The sequence below is a fragment of the Rhinolophus ferrumequinum genome, chromosome 22 (genome assembly GCF_004115265.2).
Source record: "Rhinolophus ferrumequinum isolate MPI-CBG mRhiFer1 chromosome 22, mRhiFer1_v1.p, whole genome shotgun sequence".
Lineage (NCBI taxonomy): Eukaryota > Metazoa > Chordata > Mammalia > Chiroptera > Rhinolophidae > Rhinolophus > Rhinolophus ferrumequinum.
Window position 1 is genome coordinate 44952753 of NC_046305.1, and position 23931 is coordinate 44976683.

Consider the following 23931-nt stretch of genomic DNA (forward strand, 5'->3'; position numbering starts at 1 on the left):
GGCGGGGGGGTGGGGTGTGGAGCTGAGCTTGTGTCCGGTGACTGGGTCAGTGAAAGAAGAGCCACCAGAGGCTGAGAAGAAAAGACGGGAAAACAGAGCCAGGGGCAGCAGGAAACCACCTGCTCTCCCCATCCCAGGAGAAGCAGGACCTTGGGCAGAGCCTTCTGGACCAGCTCCTGAGATGCAGCAAGGAGAAGAGTCAGGAGCGTATGCGGTGAAGCCAACTCACCCGGGTCTGCCTCCTGGCTCTGCCTCTCACGGCTTTGTGACCTTGAGCAGGTTGCCTGAGTTTCGTCCTCTGAAAACTGGCAATAATAATGGTAGCCAGCCTCAGGGGGGTGGTGAGCATTCCGTGTAAGCCACGGCATTTAGAGCCAGCGCACAGGAGGCAGACGGGCCCCAGCTGACACCTCACTCACATCTGCAAGCGGAGCTCTGCACAAAGACAGCGACTGAGTCTCGTTCTCTCATCCATTCCCCATCTCACGTCCACTCCCTCCCACCCCACACGTACTCCGACATCTGAGTTCTGACCACAATATAAAACAGCTCCCAGAGAAGCTAGTCTCATAGCCAAGGATGTAGATGCCCTCCCTGAATTCCAAGCTGTGCCAAGGCCAGCAGGGTAGAGCTCTACCCCGACAGACAGGGAGGTCTTCTGAAGCAATCACTAGTATTTCCCAGGCCATCAAGACCGAGAACAATGCCAGCCTGCTCTAGCCAGAGAGGAATACACATTTAAACACCTTGCCCAGCCCCTCCCATTCCAGGGGCTGTCTCCCTACTCTAATTCCCTCATCCCAAGACCAAGTGGAAAGCGGACTCCATGGAAAACCCTCCATCCCAAGTTTCACTGCAGCCCTAGAGAGACCCTCAAGGTCTCTCTTTGTCTAGAAAGGAAGGCATTAAATATTCATGGGGAATAAGTGGGCGTCAATTCAGACATAAGAGAAAAATGTGGCTACAGGGGACGACTGATAAGTATGGATGAGGGCCAGATGGGTACAGGGTTGGCAGGGGAGTGGGGTGGACAGAGGCTGACTGCTGGAGACGGCACCTTTTTCTACATTGCTGCTGACACTAAAACATCACAACAATATGCTAGCAACTGGACAATGCTGACCCGACTCTACAGTTAGCCTTGTTTCCTTCCTCCTCCAAGGTACACATAGTTAGGTGCAACAGGGAGGCTTTGAGGTCAGGGGTTAGTTGGCTTAGGGGCAGAGACACTTTGACAAAGGCCTCTCGTTCCTCTTTGGCTTTCTGGCTGACGTTCCTTGCTGGTTTGCTTATCTCCAGGCTCTGTAGGGACAGGAAGTCTCTTGCACGGAAGGGACTGACCCTTGGCAGAGAGAATGTCATCTTTGCTTTGTGCCTTTCGACACTTCATGCCTTGGACTCCAGGTGTTCCCTTGGCCCTCTTCCCTACGGGACAGAGAGGCTCACCGGCCCAGAGTGAAGGCAGTGAGTAGGTAGTGGTCTAGGAAAGGAAGTGGGAGGAGGGAGTAAAAAAAACAGGGCAAGAGAATTCCCTGTAAAAACCTAAAGACAAGGAAGGCAGTAGGCAGAGCATAGGACTGGGTCTCAGGAGATCTGGGTTTGGGGTCCAGGTTTCCATGGACTCACTGAGCCACCCCAGATAGGTGCGATTCTGGTCTTAACTTGCTCATTTGTGGCAAGAGGACACTGAGCCAAATCACCTCCAAGTCCCTTTCCAGCTCTGACCTTCCCCAAATCCATGAGAACATGGAGTCACAACACTGTGGTCTGCAGGAGATTAGAAAACCCGCAGGGGCTGCCTTAGTTCTCCCGGGGCGGTTGCTTTCTGGTCATAGTTGCACCCTGTAACCCCAATCTCTGAACTGCTGCTGAGCCAGGGGACCCATTGCAATCCCTTCCTCCTGAGTGAATCCTGGAGTTGGACCGTCCTTGACAGTGTCCAGAGGGGATGTTTGGCGGTTGCTTCCCTTGTGACCAAATACTCTCTCTCCAGGAGGAAATGTCACTGCGGGTTATCAGGTGATAGAAGCCATAAGACAAGTACATACGCTCTGCACAGCAAGGCGGGGAGAGTGCACCAGTGTTAGAGGAATAGATTTGTTCATGCATGAGCTTGTTGACTAATGGTTTCCCGTTCATTCTCATGCGAGGGAAAGATTAGCTATTTATACGATTGAGGTGCATGCACCACAGACTAATGAGGGCGCATGGGGCCAGGGCAGGGCAGGCAGGGTCGGCTGGCCCAGCCAGCCTCAAGCTGCAGCACGCTGTGAGCGGAGGAGGAAGGCAGAACAGGGCCTGAGGTCTGGTTGCACTGGGAGCTGGGTTCTGCAGGAAGCCGGCCAGAGTGGGCAGTGGGGCTGTCTGGATGCTAGGAATTTAGTAAAGGTGAGAAATGAACTGTCTCCACTGTTCTGAGCCTCCGGCAGAGTCTTTGGCCATTTCCTGTGAAGATGCAGGGAAGGACCGGTTGTGAAAGGCTGAGTTTAGAAATGACTTCAAGGAGAGCACCCGAGGCCAGTCTGCTTGCATCCAGGTCAGAGCCCTGTCTGGGCCAATTAGCTTTGTTTTCTAGCACCACACCAGCAACCTTTAACCTCCTGTACCCAAGAATGGCCACTGGTCCTAACAGCCCAAGTGAGAGGGCGTGAAAGGGTCAGTGTCCACCTATCACCTCTGCTGCAGGGTGAGTGCATCTCACCTACGGTGCAGGGGCCGTGTTGCCACTCTGGGAGTGGGCGCCCCGTCTCCGGAGCTGACGTGCTGCCTGTGGGATGGGGCTCAGACCCGACACCCCACCGCTCCCCCTTCTGGGTTCTTAATGGATTTTCAGCCATCATTTTCTGAAGGAGCCTTGACGCTTTGGGTAGCCCCGGAAAAGTGAAGTCCTATTGGCTTCAGAACCTGAGGCCTGCCAGGGGGAGCCACATTCTCAGGACCTGAGCTTTGAGCAGGGAGGGACCCCTTGGGGCACCTGCTCCGATTTCTTCCCCGTCATTGTAGGACATGCGCCCTGAGGGCAGGGCTGCAGTTCTTACTCGGAAGCAGGAAAAGCAGCTCTTGGCGTCAATGTTCCCATCTGATCAACACATCCTTCCAGAGAGGTGACCAGGCCCTTCGCCTCCTCCTCTCTTCAGGGAGGAAAGCAAAGGAAAGATCCCACCCAGTTCGCCCTCTGCACGGGCAGCTGTGGAAGCAATAGACTGGCGGGGGTGGGAGGGGGTTGGCCTGGACATTCCACCCACAGGCCTGAGGGTAGAAATGCAGGAGGAGTGCTCAGATTCTGGAGGCTCAGGATAACAAGTCCAGGCCCGAGGGAGTGTGGTAGTAAAGGAACTTTAGTAGAGACAAGCAGGCCAGAGGCAGCTCCCGCTGAGCAGCAAGTAAACAGGGAGGCTTGTAGCCCTGTTGGGACCCAGGCGGTTTCTGACTCAAGTGGTGGGTCAGGCAGCCGGGCGGGCATGGCCGGAGCTCCCTCGTGCCAGGTCGCTTAAGGCCAGAGCTTCATACATTATTCAGTGTGGCCCCTGCTGACGGGCTGGGGAGCAGTCTTCATAGGTCTGGGCAGGCAGCCCAGGCCCAGCCTTGCTGCCTTCCCACCTCTTGGGGCGTCTGTGCGACCCAGATCTGCCCTGCAGACCTATTCTGGAAAGCTCTTCCTGTCTGCTTCTACCCCAGCTGGGCTGTGCCTGCGAGAGTCCAGGCACTTGGGACTTTAAGGCAGGATTCTAGGGATACTGAGCCCCAGCTACAAATTCCAGATGGAATGTGTTGTCTCGGCCTGGGTTACTCTGAGTGGGCTGGGGCTCTCACCTACTCCCCCACCACCCTCCCACCTTTTCCCCAAGGTATGGCCCATACCTGGACCCGGTCTGTGGCACCCTGCAAAGCCAGCTTTCCTAGTCCTTTCATTCTCATTTCAAGGACTCCCCACTTAAGAAAGTTTCCCTAAAATGAAACTAGAAAAGGAAGTGGGAAGTGTCCCAATCTTCCACAAATGATCTTGCCCCAAGTTGGGCTCCAGCAAAATGGCTCTTGTCGAGGCTCATTCTGGACAAAACAGTCACGACTCAGCCTGCATCTTACTCGATCCATGACGGTGGCTGTTACGGTTGATCTTCCCTCTCTCCTCCTGGAAACACGTTTCCCAGAACACTGCACTTTTCTTGGTTTTCCTCTTATTTCACTGGCTGCTGGTTGTCAGTCTCCTTTGCTGATTTTTCCTCATGGTCCCCACGTCTAAAGAGTAGAGGATCCCAAGGCTCACTCTTGGGTCCTCTTTTCTCCTCGAAACTTGGGATTTCAACTAGTCTCATGGCTTTTAACACCACGTATGTGCTGACATCTCTTAAATTTATTTATTTTTTTTAGCCAAGGCCTCTCTCCTGGACTCTAGACTCTATATCCAAGTTCTTAGTCAATGTCTCCACATGGATGTCCCAAAGGTGTCTCAAATAGAGCACATCCAAATCTGAGCTCCTGATCTTCCTCCCCAAATGGGTGCTTGCTCCAGAATTCCCAACTCCATGCACAGCGATTCACTCCTGAGTTCAGGCTGAAAACCGTGATTCTCATCTTTCTGTACACCCTAGACCCTCTACCCAATCTGGCAGAAATACTGTTCATGCTACTTTCAAAATAGATCCAGCATCAGCCACATCTTACATAGCCACCACTACCCTTGTTCAAGCCACTGTCGTCTCTTTTTTACGGCAATAACCTCCCACCTGATTTCCATGGCTTTGCCCTGGTGGTCGTCTATTTCCAGCCTGTCAGCTACAGCGATCCTTTAAACGTTTTGCTTGTGGAACCCCATTCGCCTTTCCTGCCCCTTTACCTTTCCCACCTCGTTTTTACTCTCTCCGCTCCCCGCCCCATTTCTACTTCAGCCACCTTGGCTGTTCTGGAACAAGCCAGGCGCCCTCCCACCTCAAGGTCTTTGCATATGGCTTTCTCTCTGCCTGACCGCTCTTCTTGCAGATGACTGCACGGTTCTCTCCCTGTCATCTTTCAGGCCTCCTCTTAGGGACGTCCCCCAGACCACCCACTTTTACCCTCCCACACTCCCCAGCCCCACACTCCTCCCTCAGCACTTCCCGGCCTCATGTTTTCCATGCCACTTATCACTCTCAGACATACTGTTCATCTCACTTACCCGTTTGTCTTCTCCCGTGAGAGCGTAAGCTCCGCGAGAGCAGGGCCTTCATTTCGAACCATCCCTCCTTTCACTTCCCCAGCTCGCTTCTCTTGGCTCATTCCTGCGCGGTACCCTTTGCTGGTCCCTGTTCTCATCCTTCTTGACTGTGGGTGTTCCCCAAAGCCCAGTTTTTGTTCCCTAATTCTCCAGACATCTGCATCCCCCATCCCACTCACCGGGACTCTCCCAGCTTCAATAATCACCTTTATCTCCCCCTTTTTCCTTTTAACGCAGTTAAATAACTGTGTTCTGTTGGTAACACTTTTACTTTCTCTGAAACTTCCATTCAACTGTCAGTTCCTTGAAAGCAAGGACTATGTTTGTCCCTTCTATCCCCAGCTGTTCTAGGACCCAGATATGGTCTTCGAGGGATCACCGAAGACATGCTGAATGGATGAAGATTCACTATGCTTCCCTCTGGCTCCTGCCTGCCTCCCAGCCAGGACAGAGCTGGCGGCTGAGGTCCAGGGTGGGCATTCTGAAGGCACTGGTTCTCCATCATTTTCCTGGGTGACACTGGGTGAGTCACTTAACCTGGAAGCTTCTTTTTTTAATTTACATACGGGGATGATAACAGGGATGCGGTGAGGATGAAATGTGATAAAGTTGGTTGTGCTCTTGGCTCCTGGTAGAAGCTCAAGTAATAACCCACACAGCCCCAGTAGATGGAGGACTTGAAGGGAGACGGGGGGAGGGGGCTGAGCCCTGGCTGTGCCTCGTGGGGAAAGGAGGAAGCTTGTTGGTGGGGCCTTCCTTGTGGCAGGAACCTCCTAGAGGACATTTCCCAGAGGCTTGAAGGGAGGACTGATTCCTACTGACATTTAAATGGGGAGAGGGGGTTTGTCTGGAAATTCTGCCCAGTGGCCTATAGTCCTGGGGGTTAGAGGGTTACGCCTCTGCTATGGACACCTCCCTCCAGGACTGAGCACCTCAGCTCTGCGAAAGTGACAGAGCCAGGCACTTCTCTATAGGAGAAGCTGAGAAGCTCAGAATCTCAGGACTCTGCAGCTGGTTTAATACTGAGGAACTGCAGCCCAGAGAGGGGAAGTCACTTTTCCAAGGTCACACAGAGAACACATGGCATAGTAGGAAAAGAAATAAAATAGGAATAATAATAAGCATCGACCAGCCAGGACAGGTGGTCAGGACCAAAGCTGGGAGTCAGACAGGCAGCGGTACAAACTGTGACCCACAGGCTGAGCCAGAGGGAAAAGGGGCTCAGGGGGCTGCTCTGTGACAGTGCTGTCCTAGGCATCTTGTGTGTTTTACTGAATTTACTACATAGGATACCACTAGGCACTATAGACCACTATAACCATTCCCATTTTGCTGATGTGGAAACTGAGGCATGGTTTAGCTAATGTCCCCAAAAGCTAGAAAGTGCAGAAGCTAGAATGCAGCACCGAAGCCTGAGCTCTTTGTACACAGCTCTGCTCACCTCCAGCTGGAGACTCTCTGGGGAGACACTCAAGCAGTTAGCATCATAAGGCCTCCCTTCCTCCCTGCGGACTCTGATCCAGGTTTCCTGGAAGTATACAGAGCGCTCCACTACCCCCAACACAGCCCACACATGCACACGGACCTGGCAGGGACCTGGCAAGGCAGAAAGATGGCTGCATCCATTAACAGCACCAAGCACAACACATATTTATGGCTCCAATTACGGCATTCACCTCCCGCCACCACCAAGGAGCTGGAATAGCGACAGGAATAGTGTGTGCACTGGGGTCTGAGGCCTCTGTAGCAATAACTGCAAGATTACAGAGACGTTAGCAAACCCCGGTGACGGCAGCTCTATTATAATGATAAATCTGCAGCTTTATGTAGAAATAATGAGACTGGGGGCAGAAGACGGGGGGGGGGGGGGGGGGGGGGGGGGGGGGGGGGGAAGGGAAGAGCAGGGTGATTTCAGCCAATCGAAGTTCTGGGTGGAGAGAACCCGGCAAGCTGCTGGGAACGCTCAGAAGACCACCAGGGAACCTTAGCCAAGCCAGGCAGGAGGGGGAGTATCAGAGCGTCCCTGTCTGGGATGGAGTGGAGGTAATGGACTCCCACGATTCTTTCCCAAGCCTGGGCATATTGACGAGGTGGAACAGCAGGGGCCTCCAGGGGCCCTGGCCTTCTGGTTTGCCTACTGCTCACCCTGGGGGATATAGTAGCTTATTGCTGCGAGGCTTACCCAGACATGGAGACCAGCGTCCAAGGAAGTTTCACATTTGCAATTCGCGACGAGCTAGACTCCCTGGATGTACACTCCCCTTCACTAGTTCAGTGGTTGGGAGAAACAACACGGACGCTGCAGGCTTTGCTACTTCAAACCAACTGGGGCACTGAGGCAGCGACCGGAACAAGGGACACGCCCAGTTCCACTTGCCAGGGCTGGATCTGATTCTTTGACACAAGCGCGTGGAACCGCAAGGAGACAGCATTCTTGGTCTCCGGTGACCTCAGAGACCCCTGTTCTCACAGTGCCTTCTGTCCAGCCTGTGGGTCACTTTAGTCCAGACTACCCGATCCGAATAGTTAATCTCTGCCACTGGAGACATAAACCATCTGCGTGAACCATACCTCTGAAGGAACGCACAGGCTGGGTCTTTCCCCGCCAAGCCTGGCTCTACCCATGTTCAAAGTACTACCTGACCTTCTCCAGGAAGCCTTCCTAGGTCCACGGCCCCCAACTCCATTGCTTCTTTAATAACCCTTTCCTTGTGCACCAATGCAGACGGTCCCTGACTTATGATGGTTAGATTTACGACTTTTCAACTTTATCATGGTATGTATCAAAGCTATACGCATTCAGTAGTAACTGTACTTCGAATTTTGATCATTTCCTGGGCTAGTGGTACGCACACCGTACGATCCTCTCCCGTGAAGCAGGGCAGTGGTAGCAAGCCACACTGCTTCCAGTCAGGCATGCGATCACAAAGGTACACAACTGACACTTTACATGGTGTGAGGTGATTTTGCCCAACTGTAGGCTCATCATGTAAGTTCTGAGCACGTTTAAGCATCCCTAGGATGCTTGGGAGGTTAGGTGTATTAAGTGTATTGTCAACTTAACGATATTTTCAACTTACAATGGGTTTTTCGGGACAAGATGCGTCTGTCTATAGTTGTGATTGAATTAACTAAGCCATTGGTCATTCAACAAGAATGTGCTGAGTTCTTACATGGGCACAAAACGACATGCTCAGCCCTGAGGAAAAGAATACGAGAAAGCCAAATGTGGGACACGAGCCGTTCCTGAGCCACTAGGAGGACTTTGCAAGACAGAATATGACTCAGGATACAACCGAGGGGCACAGACAATAAATCCGGAGGAACGGCTGCTGTGAGAGCAGAAGGACTTCAGGGAAGCTGTGAAAGGTGGATTGGTCTGGGCCAGACAGCGAGGAAGGGAAAAGGCCTGACTGACACGGGAGACCTGCAAAGGCAAGAGGCAGGAATGTCAGGCATGGTCGGGGACCAGCTTGCGGGGCAGAGCAGCTGCTGGAGTTCCAAATCCAGGGCCAAAACGCAGCTCTAGGAGGGGGATTGGCAGGCAGGAGAGATGGCAGCTGGCTGTGCTCATCTGTACCGACCCTCCCCCCGCCCCCGCACCACCATCACCACCATGCTGGCTGCAAGATTGCACATGCACTGAGTGCTCAGTCCTTCCTGGTGACTGTGATTTGGGCTCTCTGGCCCCCAAATAATTAGTCTTAGAGTCAGCACCAAAAAGTAGGTAAAAGCACCAGTCTTCTTATGTGCCTTTCCCCTCCTTTGCCTGATTCCTTGCCTGCTGGAGAGGTGCCCAGGGGCCTCCAGGACATCCAACTCAGAAAGACTGCAAACAAGACGGGGTGGGGGGGTGGGGGCGTGTGAGCCTGGTCAGCCGATCCTCAGCTTTGGAAACTCCTGGGCCTAGGCTCACTCTGTTCCCGGCCAGACCGCTTCCCCTTCGTCTTTGTTTGTCAAGCTATGTAGACCAGATCCTCCCCACCTAGCTTAATCCCCCTCATTCCGGAAACCTTTTCTGCTGTCCTGACTCAGGTCGTGCAACCTCACACAGTGTATATAGCATTTGCTACTTTGCATCGCTAGCTACTGCATGGACATTTCCGGTCTCGGTAATTAGATTATACATTTCTGTGGGGTGAAGAGGCTGGCTTCTATCCCAGCCCGCCTCACTCTCCAGTGCCTGGCAGTGATCTGCTTGGAAGGAGGATAATAGGGATGGTGGTAGTGTGTCCAGTGCCTTCTGGGTGATCTGCTTTTTCTAAAGCCGGGCTGAGGAAGGGGGGTGGGACGAGAGCAGGGACAGCCAAGGAGCTCTAGGATCCAGGGTCTTAGCATCCAGGTAAGGGGTGCACTTGGGGAGACTGCCTACTCCAGGACTGGGGCTTCCAGTCATGGCTGGAGCTAAAGTCCCAGGAAAGGGAACCCTCTGCTAAGAAGGGAGGCTCCTCAGATGTCTGAGGTGAGCTCTGCTCCCCCCAGCCCCTGGCCCTCACCTCTGCCTCTCTGAGGCCCTGGGTCTCAGCCTCAGTGTGGCGAGGACTGAGATGATTTCTCTACCTGTACAGTCACTCTAATCAAGCTGCTGCCTTATAAGATCACAAGGGAGGAGCTGTGTCAGATGTAAACTTCAGAGTGATTTATGGAGCAGAGCTCTTATTGCAGCCCTCCCCGTCTGCCCACCCCATTTGCTAGCCCTGCTGTTGGGGCTGTTCTTGGGGATGACATTTCAGGAAAGTAAAGGTTGGGGAGGCACTGGCACATTGGACTGGACTGGTCAAAGTCAGTACCAGTTATGAGAATGGGGTGTCCCAGAGGCCCTCCCCGTAGCAAAAGCAGGGCCCACCAAGCTTTCTTTCTTTGAACAAATCAAGATTCTTGCCCTTTTCTCACCAGAGCAGGGCTGATTTTCCCAGCCTCTCTCCTTACAAATTCAACACAGAGATATTGTGTATTGACTGGGAGGGTCTACAGTCTGAGCCAGGTCACCTCCACCCCAGAGAAATGGTCTCTGCCCCAGAGAAATATCTACGGAGACCGTCAAGCAGTTAGCACTCCAGACCCCAGTGCAAGGTCATTGTTACACTGTGGAACCGCCCCTGCCTGGGAGGGCTACGAGAGAGGCACTCCATCTACACCTGTAGGATGCAATTACACAGCTTTCTCAACACCTACCCAGTAGGCTGGAGTACTCCATCTAGACCACACCCAAGAGCTATAGATGCGGCCTTTCCCATTGTCTGTGCCAGGGCTGTCCTCCCTCCTCTTAAAAGCCAACTGAGCCTCAGCTTCTTGAAACTTTCTGGGTTAATTCCAGTTGAGTGTGAACAGCCCCCCCCCCCCCATTCCCATGTGTGGGTTAACCAGGTCTCCGGTCAGGCCATCTTTCCCCACCTCCCACACTGGCCTGGGCAGGCAGTGCCTAAGAGAAGGCTGTGCTGTGAGGTGGTCATTGAGTACTTCCAGTTCTCCTGGCACAAGGTCAGATTGTTTTGCCTTTTCCCCTTAATGTTAGGAGCTGACACATGTCTTGCTTTGGCTAATGAAATGTGAGTGGAAGTGACATGTGCCACTTCTGCGTGGACGCTTTAAGAAATAGTGCATGATTTGCCACATCCCCTTCCTTCTGATGTGGTAACTGGGAGCCCAAGTCGAGATGGAGCCTCTGTCAGCTCGGATCCCTGGGTAACAAGGTAGAGTAGAGCCCCAGCAAGGCTGCCAAGCACGTGTAATGTGAATGGAAACTAAAGCTTCGTTGTGCTATGCATCAGACCCTAAGATTGTTTGTTGCTGCAGCATAACCTGGCTCATCCTGATTAATGTGGCCTGTTCTTGATTGCCTTTTCCACGCTGCTAGTACACACCAGCGCCCATGGCAGATGCTGCTGTCTGACTCAGTCTATGAGCCTGGCCCAATCCTTACCCATGACCAAAGAGACATACAACATTCTTTGAGAGGTGGTAAACCTAAGGCCTAGTAGGTAGAGAGACCCACCCAGCACATGTGATCAGAAGCAACAGATAACAAATTCCCTTCCCTTCTCACCCACATGGGGGCTCTGCTGCCCCCCACCCCAACCTGGGGCTGATTGCAAGGATTTCCCTGGTCAGTTTCCAAGTCTCCCCTTCCCTTGCTGAAGGGCAAAGGCCCATTTGTCCCTAGGGGTGCGGGGAATGAGGACGGCCCACTCAACCCGGAACTACTGCTCCCCACGAAGCCCAGAGGGCAGGGCTGTACTCACACTCGTGGCGTACTGGATGTCCTTCCAGATGGAGGTTTCCCGGGACAGGTCGGAGGCCTCAAAGAGGTTGTCCAGGATGACCTCCCCGATCATGTCGTGGCGGGAGAAGCGGTCGAAGTCAAAGACGCTGAGGTGGAGCTTGCGGTCGGCCAGCTCCTCGTAGGGCACCGGGAAGTGGAAGTTCTCGTCGAAGGTGGGGTTCAGGGTCTTGCGGTGCACGCGGGTCTGCAGCTTGCATTTGCGGTCGGGCAGGAGGTAGATCTTGACGTAAGGGTCGGAGCTGCCGCAAAAGTCCTTGGCGGGGAGGTCGAAGGCCTTCAGGATGCGGACGATCAGGGTCTCGCTCTCGTAGTCGTAGCGCAGGCTGAAGTTGATCTTCCCGCAGCTCTTGGCCGCCTCAGATTTGGCGTCGTCCCCATCCACCGACTTCTGCTTGTAGAGCTCGGGCTTGATGCGGCCGATGCTCGTGGGCTGCTCGGCCTCCGGCGGCAGCTCGTTGCCGTAGTCCACGCTGGACACGTGCATCTGCCGGGGCAGGTGGCGCTTGAAGGACGTGTGCCTGGCGGAGGGCGGGAGGGGGTGCGGTTAGGGGGAGCCGAGCGGGACGCAGGCGGACACACCTCAGCGGCCGTGGCTCATCCTACCCACTGTGGGGCGCCCTTTTCCTCCCATTTGTTACCCGCTTCCCCTCTGCATACGCTTTGCGCGCAGGTTTTTGTGCGCCATCACATGTCTTAACATATGTAAAGTAGTTGGAATCGGGCCTGGTCTACAGTAAGCGGATAAATGGTCCCCATCGCTGTCATCACCATTTTCCCTGCTTCTCTACTATTTGCTTTCTAGGTTTCTCTCCTAGGAGACATGACTCTGGTTCCCCCATTAAACCATGAGGTTCTGAAGGCGGAAGACCATCCTTTCTTACCCTGGGTGTGGCTCCCCCTCCATTATCATCACCGCCACTACCGCCCTCACTGTAGGTAACAGTTACTGGGCTTTGTAGCCAGACGGCATAGGTTAATTTTGGCTCTGCCATTGTCTAGTTATGTGACCTTGGGCAAGTTATTTAACGTCTCTGTGCTATCAAATGAGAATAATATAAGTAGCAATTGCATCGGATTCTCGTGAGGATGAAATTAACACACGTGCATAAAATCCTTAGAACAGGGTCAGGTGTATGATAAGCCATCTATGGTTGTTAGCTCTCATTATCACATGGTTTCGTCAGAGCAACCTTGTGCATCATTAGCCCGATGTTACAGGTGGGAAAAGTGAGGCTTAGGAAATGTGAGCAACTCGCCTGTGCTCATACAATAAAGCTCTGTCAATGTGACCCCAGCATTTTCATTCCTGACCTCCTGGCCTTTGGTTGGTCCCCTGGGCACCGGAGGAGAGACTGCAGGGACCCAGGAATCCACAGGAGTCCTAGGTTTTGAATAAACACAATGCCTCACGCCTGCATGCATCATTGCTTTTAAAAGTGTTTCTGAATTTAGAGTATGTTTTTGCCATTACGTGGTGGGTGTCACTGTTGTTTGTTCAGTTAAAGAACGCTGTGCATTTAATTGCTGTCACTCAGGGGACTCTGCCACTGGTTGTAAACAAAATCTTCATTGTCACAATGATAGGAATTCTTGCCTTATCTCCCGTGCACTGCAGACTGTGAGGCTTTGTTGACATATCCCCCTAGACACCCATGCACTTTTATGCCTCCGGGCCTTTGCATACTCTCTTCCCTTTGCCTGAAGTCTTTCCCTCCCTCCAAACACCTAACACCTGCCACCCACACACATCCCAGTGAACAGCACCCCATCTCAAAGGCTCCCCTTTGCTGAAGTGTTTCCTGGTGCCCGCCTCCTAGTTGATCACGCACCATGGACCCCATCATGAGATATGTTCTCCAAACAAAGTTCACGCGTTATTATTTCTGGTCTCTGGTCCTCACAGGCTGGAATCTCATGATTGAATAAGGGAACATGGAGGAGTGGGGTTAGGGAAGGGAGCGGTCCACCCCTCACCTGGTGGATGATGCTGGCTCTGTGGTCTGTCGCTGCAGCCGCGTGTGACGCATGATGTGTTCTTTCACTGACATCTGCACCTCGGCCGGAATATCTGGGGACGTATGGCTGATCTTCACGGCTGCCTCCAGGAAGCCCAGGGTATGGGGGTCCTTCAGCTTGTCGGCCATGTTGCCTCTGGAGCTGGGGCTCTGGAGGGCTTCCGGGAGGACGTTAGCAGAAGAGGGACTGGAGGCCTCCTTGCTCCTCCAGGGCGTCCAGCACAGCTTCCAAAAAAGAAAGAGAAAAACTGCCACCAGGGCCACGCCACACACAATAAATACCACTGAGAGGAGGCTGACAGAGGTGCCTGCCAGCAGGGAGGGACAGAGACAGACAGAGGCGGGAGAAGCCGGGAAGGGTGTTGGGAGAGGGAACACACAGAAGGGACAAAGACGGGAGAAGAGAAAAGAATGGTTATGAGAAAGCCGCCCAGGGGGAGGAGAGATGGTTTTAGGGTTGGTGCTCTGTAGTCCACTTTGTAAAACATCTTCAGGCTTGCCTTCACCTCCGTCTGGTTTCTCTGGCTCTGTCCCACCCACCCCTGCCAGCTTGGGGAACACCTGGGCTCCCCTACTGCCTACTGGTATGAGCACAGGGAACAGAAAGTAATTTAAATAGCAGCCTAAGCAAATGTGCAAATTTGCCAAGCATTCACATTCGAATTGCTATTAGAGCTGTTACTATGGCCAGACTTATAGCAGAGTCATTTTTGTGTACAGCTGTCTTCCTCAGCAGGCCATGAGGCTTTGAGGACCAGAGGCTCGGCTAACTTAACCCAACCTCTTCCCTTAACCCAACCCCACTGAGCCCCAAGCAAAAGCTCAAGAGTTGAGTTGACTTGAAGTGAATGAGATGGAGTGTCACTTCCTTGAGGGCCAAGATTAGGTCTAACGCTTCTTCCATACTCAGAACTCTGCACATAGTAGGCTCAATAAATACTTGAACTAAGTTGGAATCTGATCCACACAGTTTATTTTGAAGCTAGATACAAATGATTCCCACAGTTGTCTTTTTCCCATTTCTGTGGCTATTTGAGCGCTGTGCTGTGAAACTGGTATGTTTGAATGTTGTGGTCGGTTCAGAGGTGGGCGCTCACTGCCCTATCACCAGTCCACCCCCCAGTAGGATGCCCACTATTCCAGGAGAGCTGTGAGGATGCCTCCCTTTGGGAGAAATGGTTAAGCCAACCTCCCACCCCACCTTTGAGGCCAAGGCCTCTTCTTATTCTGAGTAGAGAGGTCAGAAGGCTCGGAACCAATGGTACACCTGCCAGGTGTGCACAAAGACCTCTTATGGACAAGCCAGCAGTGGCGTCTTGTACAGCTTGCATGATGATTGGAAAGTTAAGAAATCCTACCACCGTCATCATCACACCAGATTTTGGTTACTCTGGAAAAGGCCAGATGACTTGGTATCTGGACTTACGCGTGGTGGGAACAGTGACTCCCTTTGGAGGAGTGTGTTCTCACCTGTTCCACTCCCTGTTACCGGCCTGGCCCCTGCAGGTCTGTGAGTTTGAAGTCTCTGGATTATCCTGTTCTAATGCCTTATGAATGTTAGGATTTGAGGTGAGAAACGACCTTATAAGTACTGAGGCCAGGCTGTGCTTTTACAAATGGGAACAATGGTCCGGAGAATGGATCACAGCTCAGAGACAGAGCCTGGACCAGGGTTCAGATATCTACTGCCCAGCCTGGAGCTCTTTCCACTGTCTCAGCCTGTTTGTCCCTGATTAAACTGTCGCTACTATAACCCTGTGTATTTATACTTGTCTGACTCAGGGCCTAGCCCAGAAAGTGGCCCATGAGGATGAATGGGTGAATGGGACATAAAAGAGCTGTAATTATCTCCCAACCAACATTTACTGAGCATTTGCCAGGTGCCAGGTGCTAAACTCTGCTTGGAGTGCAGAGATGCTAGGTCCCTCCTGGGGGGGATCCAGAGTCCTCTCCCAGCACACGGGCCCCAAGGAAAACTGTCCCCCAGGGATGTGAGAAGGAGGCGAGAACATCAGCCACTGACTGTCTCTGAGGCACCAGCACTGCCTCTGACTTCCTGGCTGAGGGTACTGGGCTTGATCAGCCACCACTCTCATGAATAAGGAACAATAGCAGAGACCCCTCCAGTCCTTAGCTTCCTACCCCAACCCCCGGGCCCCTGCACAGAGACACAGGAGCCTTTCCCTGGCCAAAGGAGCTGCCAGGGACCAGAAAAGCTGATTCTAAGTTAACTTCTAGACTCAAGATCTACAGTGTGGTGTGCTTGCGTCCGGAGGCACAAGAGAACAAAATATCAGATTGTTTTCGTATTTATTTATTATCTTAAAAAGAAGAAATCAAAAATTTAATATACATATAGGTTAATAGAAGTGATAGCATAAATAAACATATATTCTTTATAAATAAAAATATATTGGAGGTTTTAAATCAAAATAACTTTTGCGGTTCCGAGTCCATGACTTAAAGGGTTTGGGGGCTGTTTCTTTAGGCTCTTATGGCCCTGGGGTTCACGAGGAAAGCAACCACAGATAGACATACCCTTATCTAAGTATCTGGCCATCTCTAGGCCCTTCACAGCTGCTCTCTGTTACAGCTGTTCTGGAAGCCTTCTCTGCAATAACTCACCTTAAAACAAAAGGTATTTCTAAGGCTTTGCTTTCCTTTAATCATACATCTTACTTGCTCTGGTAATAATTAGAATTTTAATGAGGAATGAGGAAGGGGGAGAAATGGGGGAATCCAGAGAGCATAGAGTGCATTTAAATGTTCAGCCTGACCAAAAAACACACACACACAAAAAAAACCAAAAAAAAAAAAAAAAAACGAATTCATAAATGAAAAGAGAGGTGGGAGGAGGAGGTGGGCCGAGGGAATCTATTTATCCTCGGTGTGGTTGCTATTTCGAATGTTCTCCACGTGACCCCGACTGTTGTTCCCTCCAGGCAGTGATTAGGGGAGACAAAGTTAGGATTATTGGGAGCCAGCACCTGGCACTCAATACTGGTTATGTAAGGACCAGGAGGCGCTTCCTCGGCCTGGAGAATCTTTTTCCAGGCACTTCACAAGCGGGCAATGCAAGGAGAATCGGGTCGCGATGTTGAGTGGGCGCATCCTCACAGGGGATACAGGCGGTGAGCAAGACGGGTAAGAGCAGCATTAGGCCAGGGCCAGGGGTGATTGTACAGGAATTAGCCCTTTCAGATCACCATGTGTGGCCTTGAATTGAGCCAGCCCACAGAGCCTCGCTAAAGGTGCATAAGGCCGGGAAGCGTGGGCTCCTGGATGGCCTGAGGACTGTGCAAAGACCCAGAGCCCCTAAGATATGTGCCTTCCTACCCTGGGCATGCTGGGGCCAACCCACCCACGAGCGGTGCCCTCTGGAAAACCACAGGTGCACAAGTAGCCTTCAGAGCCTTTTTACCCACTCATGTCTTGTTTGAACCTCAACCCTGGGAGGCAGATAGAATTTTGACGGTCAGCTCAGCCACTTTTGAGTCCTGATCCAGTGCTCTTCATGTTCATACCATGCATTAGCTTCATGACAAGAGAGAGAGAACCTTCCAGGAAGGGTGAAAGCCCTTACCGCAGCACTGGGAAAGAGAAAGTATTTGTATTCTTCCTCCCTTTCTTCTTCCTTCTTTAGCTCCTATTCAGCCTTGAGAGAAGATTCATGGCCCAGGAGTCAGACAGGGCTCATTCAATGTCCATCCCCACTGGCTCTAAACTGTGTGACTTTGTCAAGCTACTTAATCTCAGGCTCAGTTTCTTCATCTGTAAAATGGGTACAATCACAGTATGTACCTCATAGTGTCATTGTGAGGTTTCAATGAGATCAAATGTGCTAAGGACAGTGCCTGGAATGTAGTAAGCAATATAATAAATATCACCTATTTCTCTTAGAAGTACCTAGTTCTGACCAGTCTAGTTTTAAATATACCCTAGTTTTGAAATTTGTAGTGGGTAGAATACCTGCAAGCCATGAACACTAATAAATAGGGATTGTTTTAACTTTATCATTACAAACCAGGAACAAACTTACTAGCAGAAATAATGTACTTCACATGTACTTAGGTCTCTCTATATCCCAAGACATAATGTGTACTCTATTAAAAATCTCACATCTCTAAGTTTTTCTGTCGATACTCATTTGCTTGCTACTTGTCCATTTTTTGTTGTTGTTGTTAGCATCAACAGTCAGCTGGTGAACAGGAGTGGGCTCCAAAGGACAATCGCGGAAGAGAAATCAACAATGAAGAATGTGCTATGCTTTTGCAAAATTGTCTTGGGAATTGGAAAAAAGAAGTCCATTACTCAATATGAGATGTGAAACATCCTCACTTAGGTGTCAGAGAAGTCCAGTATTCCATGGGTACTTGGTTTGGAAAAACATCTTGGCCAATTACCCAGCAACCTCAGGGGGAGCAAAATAGGCTTTCGGAAACACACCCAGTGACCTGGCATTGTGCAGGGACACATGACTTCCAGTCCAGCCCTGGCTGGGGAAGTGGACTTCACCAGGGCTCAGACACCGGGTGGACGTCTCAGGTGAGCCCCAGCTCCAGAATGACCACAGAGCACATCCATCCACATTGCTAATTGTGTGACCGAGAGCAAATTATTTAACTTCTCCGAACCTTGGTTTCTTCTTTGATTTCATGGGGATTCTAATTATCCGTACTTCACAAAATCACTGTGAGTATTAAATAAGACACAGGACAGTGCCTGGCCCATGGTGAATGTTCCCGAATGGACTCTGATATTCTTCTTCATGCTTTGCTTTTTCGGTGGGGATGATAGTTTACTGTGTACAGAATGGATCCAAAGCGGGGCCCTCTGAGGCAGGGAATGGGGACACCAGACCAGAGGCAATGCATCTGAGAGACCTCAGGGCCCTTCTTCTCTCCTGGGAAGTTAAGATCTTCCTGAACACCATCAGGGCAGGACCTGCTTGTCACCTTAAGTGAGACTGTCTACGAGGGGTGATGGTTCATTGCCTCCCTCTCTCCCTGGAAAATGCTAGGTTATTAATTAACAACCCAGGGCTTTTTTATCTCCCCAACTGACACTTCTTTCTCCAAAGACAGAGCCCTGGTGCTCCCTCCTCTCCTCTCCACCCATAGTGAGGATTCATCAGCAGTTCTTATCACTTGCTATTGTTCCTGTTTCTCTAATGGGCTTCCATGTCAGGAAAACCTATTTTGTAACAGTAACAGGCATTTTCACTAACAGATTGTAATTGAAAAGATAAACCGAGGAGAGGAAGTGAAAAGAAAGGGCCATTTTCCCGGCTCCCCCCAAAGCTGGAGAAGCCTGGCTGCAAGGCCTGGGGTTGATGCTGGACCCCCAGAAATGGGAAGTGCTGGGGGGCTGTGCAGAGAAGGAGGTGCCTCGGCTGAGGGGTTCTCATTCAGACACTGACGAAGACATATACAAGCATAACCCAGAGACCAGGCAGCGAGAAACGCAGAGGTCCAAGAGCCTGGAAAGAACAGTGCCTGGTCTGGGAAGGGAAAGGACTCTGGGCATTCTTACGACAATATGAATACAAGTAACATTATTTGTTACTTATTTCTATGTGGTCAGCATTGCACCCCTTACGTTATCTCATGTACTCTTTAAAGCCTTCCTAGGAAATGAGTATGCACCTCTCAAAGACAAATTAACTCAATGCAGAGATGTTAACGAAGTAACTTGTTCAAAGGTACATTGCATTAAGTGGAAGAGCTTGGATTTGAACTTGGGACTTTCTGATGCCAAAGTCCAGGCTCTTGAGCCAAGTCTCTGGGCGGCTTGGAGGCTGAACTGAACTGTGAAGTTGAAGGCTTGGGCAGAGACACTGGGGAGGCATTTCTTTGCCATAATCAGGAGGGGCGGGCGCATCCCCTTTGGCCTGACCCCCGGAACCTGGGCAGAACCCTGGAGACTAGGATTATGACCAACCTCCTCATCCCGCATCCTTTCTGCTTCCCTGGAAAGTGCAGACACTGAAGCTTAGCCACCAGCCACCGGGCAAATAACCAGTGACCCCTGAAAAGTCTCATGCAGAGATGTGCCTGACAAATACGTGTGTGTATATGTGTCTCTCTCTGTCTCTGTCTCTGTCTCTGTGTGTGTGTGTGTGTGTGTGTGTGTGTGTGTTGGAGGGACAGGGGCTCCTCTGTTCTGAGGCTCACAGACATGGTCCATTAATAATGAGCTCTGCCGTGGCTTGTAAATTTATTAAGAAAACCTGGTGTAATTAAAATTCGGGTTAGCAGGAGGGGGAGCAGAGAGCCCTTGCTTCCTTTCCTTCTTTCAGAGATCCAGGCCAAACTACCGATGGGGATAATTAGCAGAGTCCAAACAGAGAAGGAATTAATGCTCCTGAAAAAGCAGCAATGGGGAGAGACAATGCTGGGCTAATTATGACCGCACCAAGCTTTATGACTGGGCACTGCTTCCACCTTCATTAAGGGATTCAGAGATAAATCGGAGAGTGATGTGGCGTGTTATCGCTAACACAGCTCTGGCATTAATTTAGCAATTATTAGCATTATTGTTCTGGCAGATGGTGACTGGAACTTTCTGCCTGATTGGTCCGGCATGCGGTCCCTCTGAATGTGGTGGTCAAAGCCGTGGGGATGGGGTAGGGGCCGGTGGAGGGCCACAAACCTTCTCTACCCTTTACCAGCTCTTCCTGCTTATACTTGCAACGAGTCAGAGGAAAAGTCTGTCTGGGTTCACGTGCAAGAAAAACATATCAGCAGTAGAGAGAAGGGAGGGAGGAGATAGTATCACATACCTGGAGCGACCAGAGCTAGGTGCCCTGCTCACCTCTACTTTCAAAGGCCCCTCTGATTTCGCTTCCTAAGGGTGGCCCAGTCCTTCGGTCCTTAGAGGTCTCTTTTCCTAAAGCAGAACCAACAGGGGTGCCACCTGTTGTCCCCCATTCCAGAGAGCCCAGCACAGACCCTAAAGAAACCTGGTCTGATCCAGATGCCTCAATCTTAGTCCTACTTATTTGCAGCCACAGGCTATACTCCCACCGTGTGGACAGGAGGACAGAGTAACATTAGAACAGCCAGAAGAGAACACATCTTTTGTACAGAGCTTGGAGGGATGGAGTATTATGGATCTAAGATCCCCACTCTTGAAGTTCCCACAGTCAGAGAGAGAAGAGAACTTCTAGAACTGTAAATCCAAGGGCTCTGCCACTCCTACATACTAGATCCTCGTTTTAGAATCATGCATCTCAAGACACACCAGGGACTCAATGTATTGCCACCATGGGTTCTAACAGATCATGCAAGGATCCTCACAGGAAGGCAAAATCTGCACAATTCCTTCCTTCCAGCAAAGAGGGGGAGAGTGACTGATTATTCAGTCATAGAAAACAGGACTTTTGTGTTTTGATGAAATGCAATGCATTTATTTAATTTGCCATCACAAGGTGGAAAAATATTGCCTGTGATGCAAAAGGCCAACTTCAAAGCCAGGTGGCTGAATTACAGAACATCTCCAGAGTTATTAGGGAAGTGAACAAACATCACATACATCTCATGGCCATATGTAAGCAGGAGAATAATCTTTCCTGGCTGCCAGCCTGGGAGGGGCAGGGCAGCTGGTTCTCCCATCAGCTTCCTGCATTTTCTGGAACACCTCGGAACCTCTGCTTACTACCTCAAATCCAGAGCCCATGCAACTTGGCCTGTGGAAAAAGTTGAAAGAAAGAAAGGTGGAGAACTGCCCATCAGTGTCCCCTTGCAGGGTTGGGGATAGGGGGAGTGTATTAAAGGGGATAGCAGACCCTTTGCCTTTAGAGTTTTTAAAGAAAAAGGGGAACTTGCTTTTAGCTGAGACAGTTCATGTAGTGGTGTTTCCAAGTTGGTGCCTGATTGAGATTTCCTGTGCAATTCCTAGCACAGACCCTGGCATAGAGGAGGGTCCCAGTAAATGATAGTAGAGTCTGAATCTCAATTGTTGAATCTCAGAGTGTTACTAGAAATCCCATGAGCAAGAGACTGAGAGCAGGAGGAAACAGGGGGAAACATACAATGGTGAAGGGAACTGGGCATGCTCTAGCCACTTAGGTTTTTCATGAAACTGCAAATGAAAAGACCCAACATTCTCTGACTGAAGAATCTGGGATACAGGGAGTAGGCTGGGAGGTAGGATACCTGGGGGACTGTCCTGAACGCCACAGCATCTCCCCAGACACTGTACTCACCTAAACCCTGAAATCCCAAAGCCCCTCTCTGTCTCTGTCTTTCTTTTGCTATGATCAAGGGCCTCCTTCTGCCTCCCCCATCCCTTTCAGCCCCCAGGCTGGCCCCCGGGGCTTCCTGAGGCTTGTGACTCAGCAGCAGGAGTTACAGTCTCCCAGGGCTGACAACTCAAACTCACTTTCTGAAGCAGCCTGCGGTGAACGCATACTGAATCATCTGGGCCCGCTGGCTCTCACTCCTAAGCCTTCTCTCAGCCTCAGCCTGGCGTCCCGGTACCTGTCATTCCAGACTATGCGGTGTACCTCTCCAGTCAGAACACCAGGGCCTCCAGGTATCAGGGATGAGCTGCCCACATACGTCCCCCCCTCACCGCCAGCATTTCTGCTCAGGACAGACAGGAGGGGCAGCCTCCATCGCAGGTGGAACTCGACAGGTGTGTCCTCACCTTGAATTGTCCCCTTTAGGGTTTGAGGGTTCAGGATCAGCATTAAGGGGGCCCCGTTGGTGATGGATCATTGGAGGAAGGGAGGAAGGGTGCTGGGGAGGCAGGCAGGAGACTTCCTGACTTGGGGACAATTGTGTGTGGGGTGGTTATGGGGAGCTCGGTGGTGTAGGAAGTGATGGCACCAGAGAACCAAAGTCTAATTATACTTGCTGTGCCTAATCTATTCTGAGATTCTTCAAGAGGGAGAATCAACCTCTCCATCTCTGTACCACCTTCTAAAAGTTGTTCTTTACGTCTAACCTCAGTCCCTTCTGCTGTAGTAATCAACCCATTGATTAAGCATTGCCCAGGTGGAGGGTGGGGGGTGGGAACATCTCCCCTAGAGCCCCCACAGAGTTGAGGTGGGCTCCAAGTCCCCCAAGGCTGGACACAACCCCTCACACGCACAAGCCACCACTTGGCCCACTACCCTCCGCTCTCTCCTCTCGGCCCTCCCCCAGCGGCCCTTACGCAGGACCTACCTAGATCTCTGATCTTTAACCTCAAGTGAAAACAGAGCCTTGGAACCTGCGGCCTCTGGGAGGCTTACACCACCTGCACCCGCTTCCGGAATCGCAGCTCAGCTCCAGTCCCCGGCTTTTGATCCCAGGAGAAGCGCGTGGAGGCGAAATTCCCGCCTCTCACAGCCCCTTCCTCCCTTTCCCACGGCGCTGATGTGGAGCCCCGGAGCAACCCCTCTGGGCGTACCCCTAGGCCCAGAGCCACCGGGTCAGGGTAGGGGGACAAGGAGGGGTGGAGTCTGCAGAGCCGAAGAACCCCGGCTCGTTGGTTCCCGCAGGATCTCCCCACCCCCGCTCTGCATTCTCTCGAGGCCTCGCACTGCCCCCCGTCGCTCCCCCCGGAGGGAACGCAACCCGGTATTCCCTCCAGCTCAGGACGCTCCAGACATCGGGACCGGACAAAGAAGCCCGGCTGCAGCGGGCGAGCGAGTGGCCACACAGCGCTGATGTGGCAGGTAAATACTGGGGGCCGCTGGCCACCACGCTGCCCATCCTCCCGCGGCTCCCGCCGCCAGGGCGCGACACGCCATTCCCGCTGTCGCGACTCCCGGGAGACGCCGCAGCCGCTCGCCGGGCCCGGGGCCCGCGGGGCTCCGGCTCCAGACTCACCGTCTCCGGCGAGCTAGATTTGGTTCGGGCTCCCGCCAGGGCTCGGCGGCCGCCCCAGACTGCGTCGGGCGCAGGGGCCGCGCTGTTCGACCGCTTGGCAAAGTCGGCGAGAGGTACCGCTCAGTCGCGCACCGGCCCCGAGTCCCAGTGAGTCAGAGAGAGACCGAGGGAGCGAGTTATAGGGGCGGGGGGTGGGGAAGGATGCCGCGACACCCTCCCCCACCCCGCCCCCCGCTCCCCAGAGGAGACGCAGAAAGCCACTCGCAGTCCGAGGCACCCGGACACAAAGACCTCGCGCCAGCCAGCCGCATACCCAAGTTTCTCTCTGAGAGACCCAGGGGGTTCCGGCTGCGTTCCTCGAGAGAACAAACGGACGGACAGACCGACACACTGGCCCTGGGACTTCGACACCCCTGAAGAGACGAGTTATTTCCTCCGCCGAAGTGTCCCAGCTCCCTGCTCGCTCCACGGATCCCTCCCTTGGCGATCGCCCGCACGCAGGACGAGCGGACAGATGAGAGGGAAACTGAGGCCCCGAGGGGTGTCACATCCCGGGAACCTGGATTTCCTCGGGTCCCCGCAGAGTCACAAGGGAGGGGGCAGAGGGATTCTCTCCTCCCG

At 52.2% G+C, this 23931-nt stretch overlaps 1 protein-coding gene across 1 annotated transcript in view; it reads right to left on the minus strand.

Moving 5' to 3' along the window:
• Window positions 1-23486, minus strand: part of SYT6 (synaptotagmin 6) — a 53211-nt gene extending 29725 nt beyond the window's left edge. The window contains 3 exon segments of the mRNA XM_033092016.1: window positions 11437-11995; window positions 13452-13800; window positions 23311-23486. Coding sequence (XP_032947907.1) covers window positions 11437-11995; window positions 13452-13621 — 729 coding nt within the window. The 5' untranslated portion in view covers window positions 13622-13800; window positions 23311-23486.
• Window positions 23487-23931: the final 445 nt, after the last annotated feature.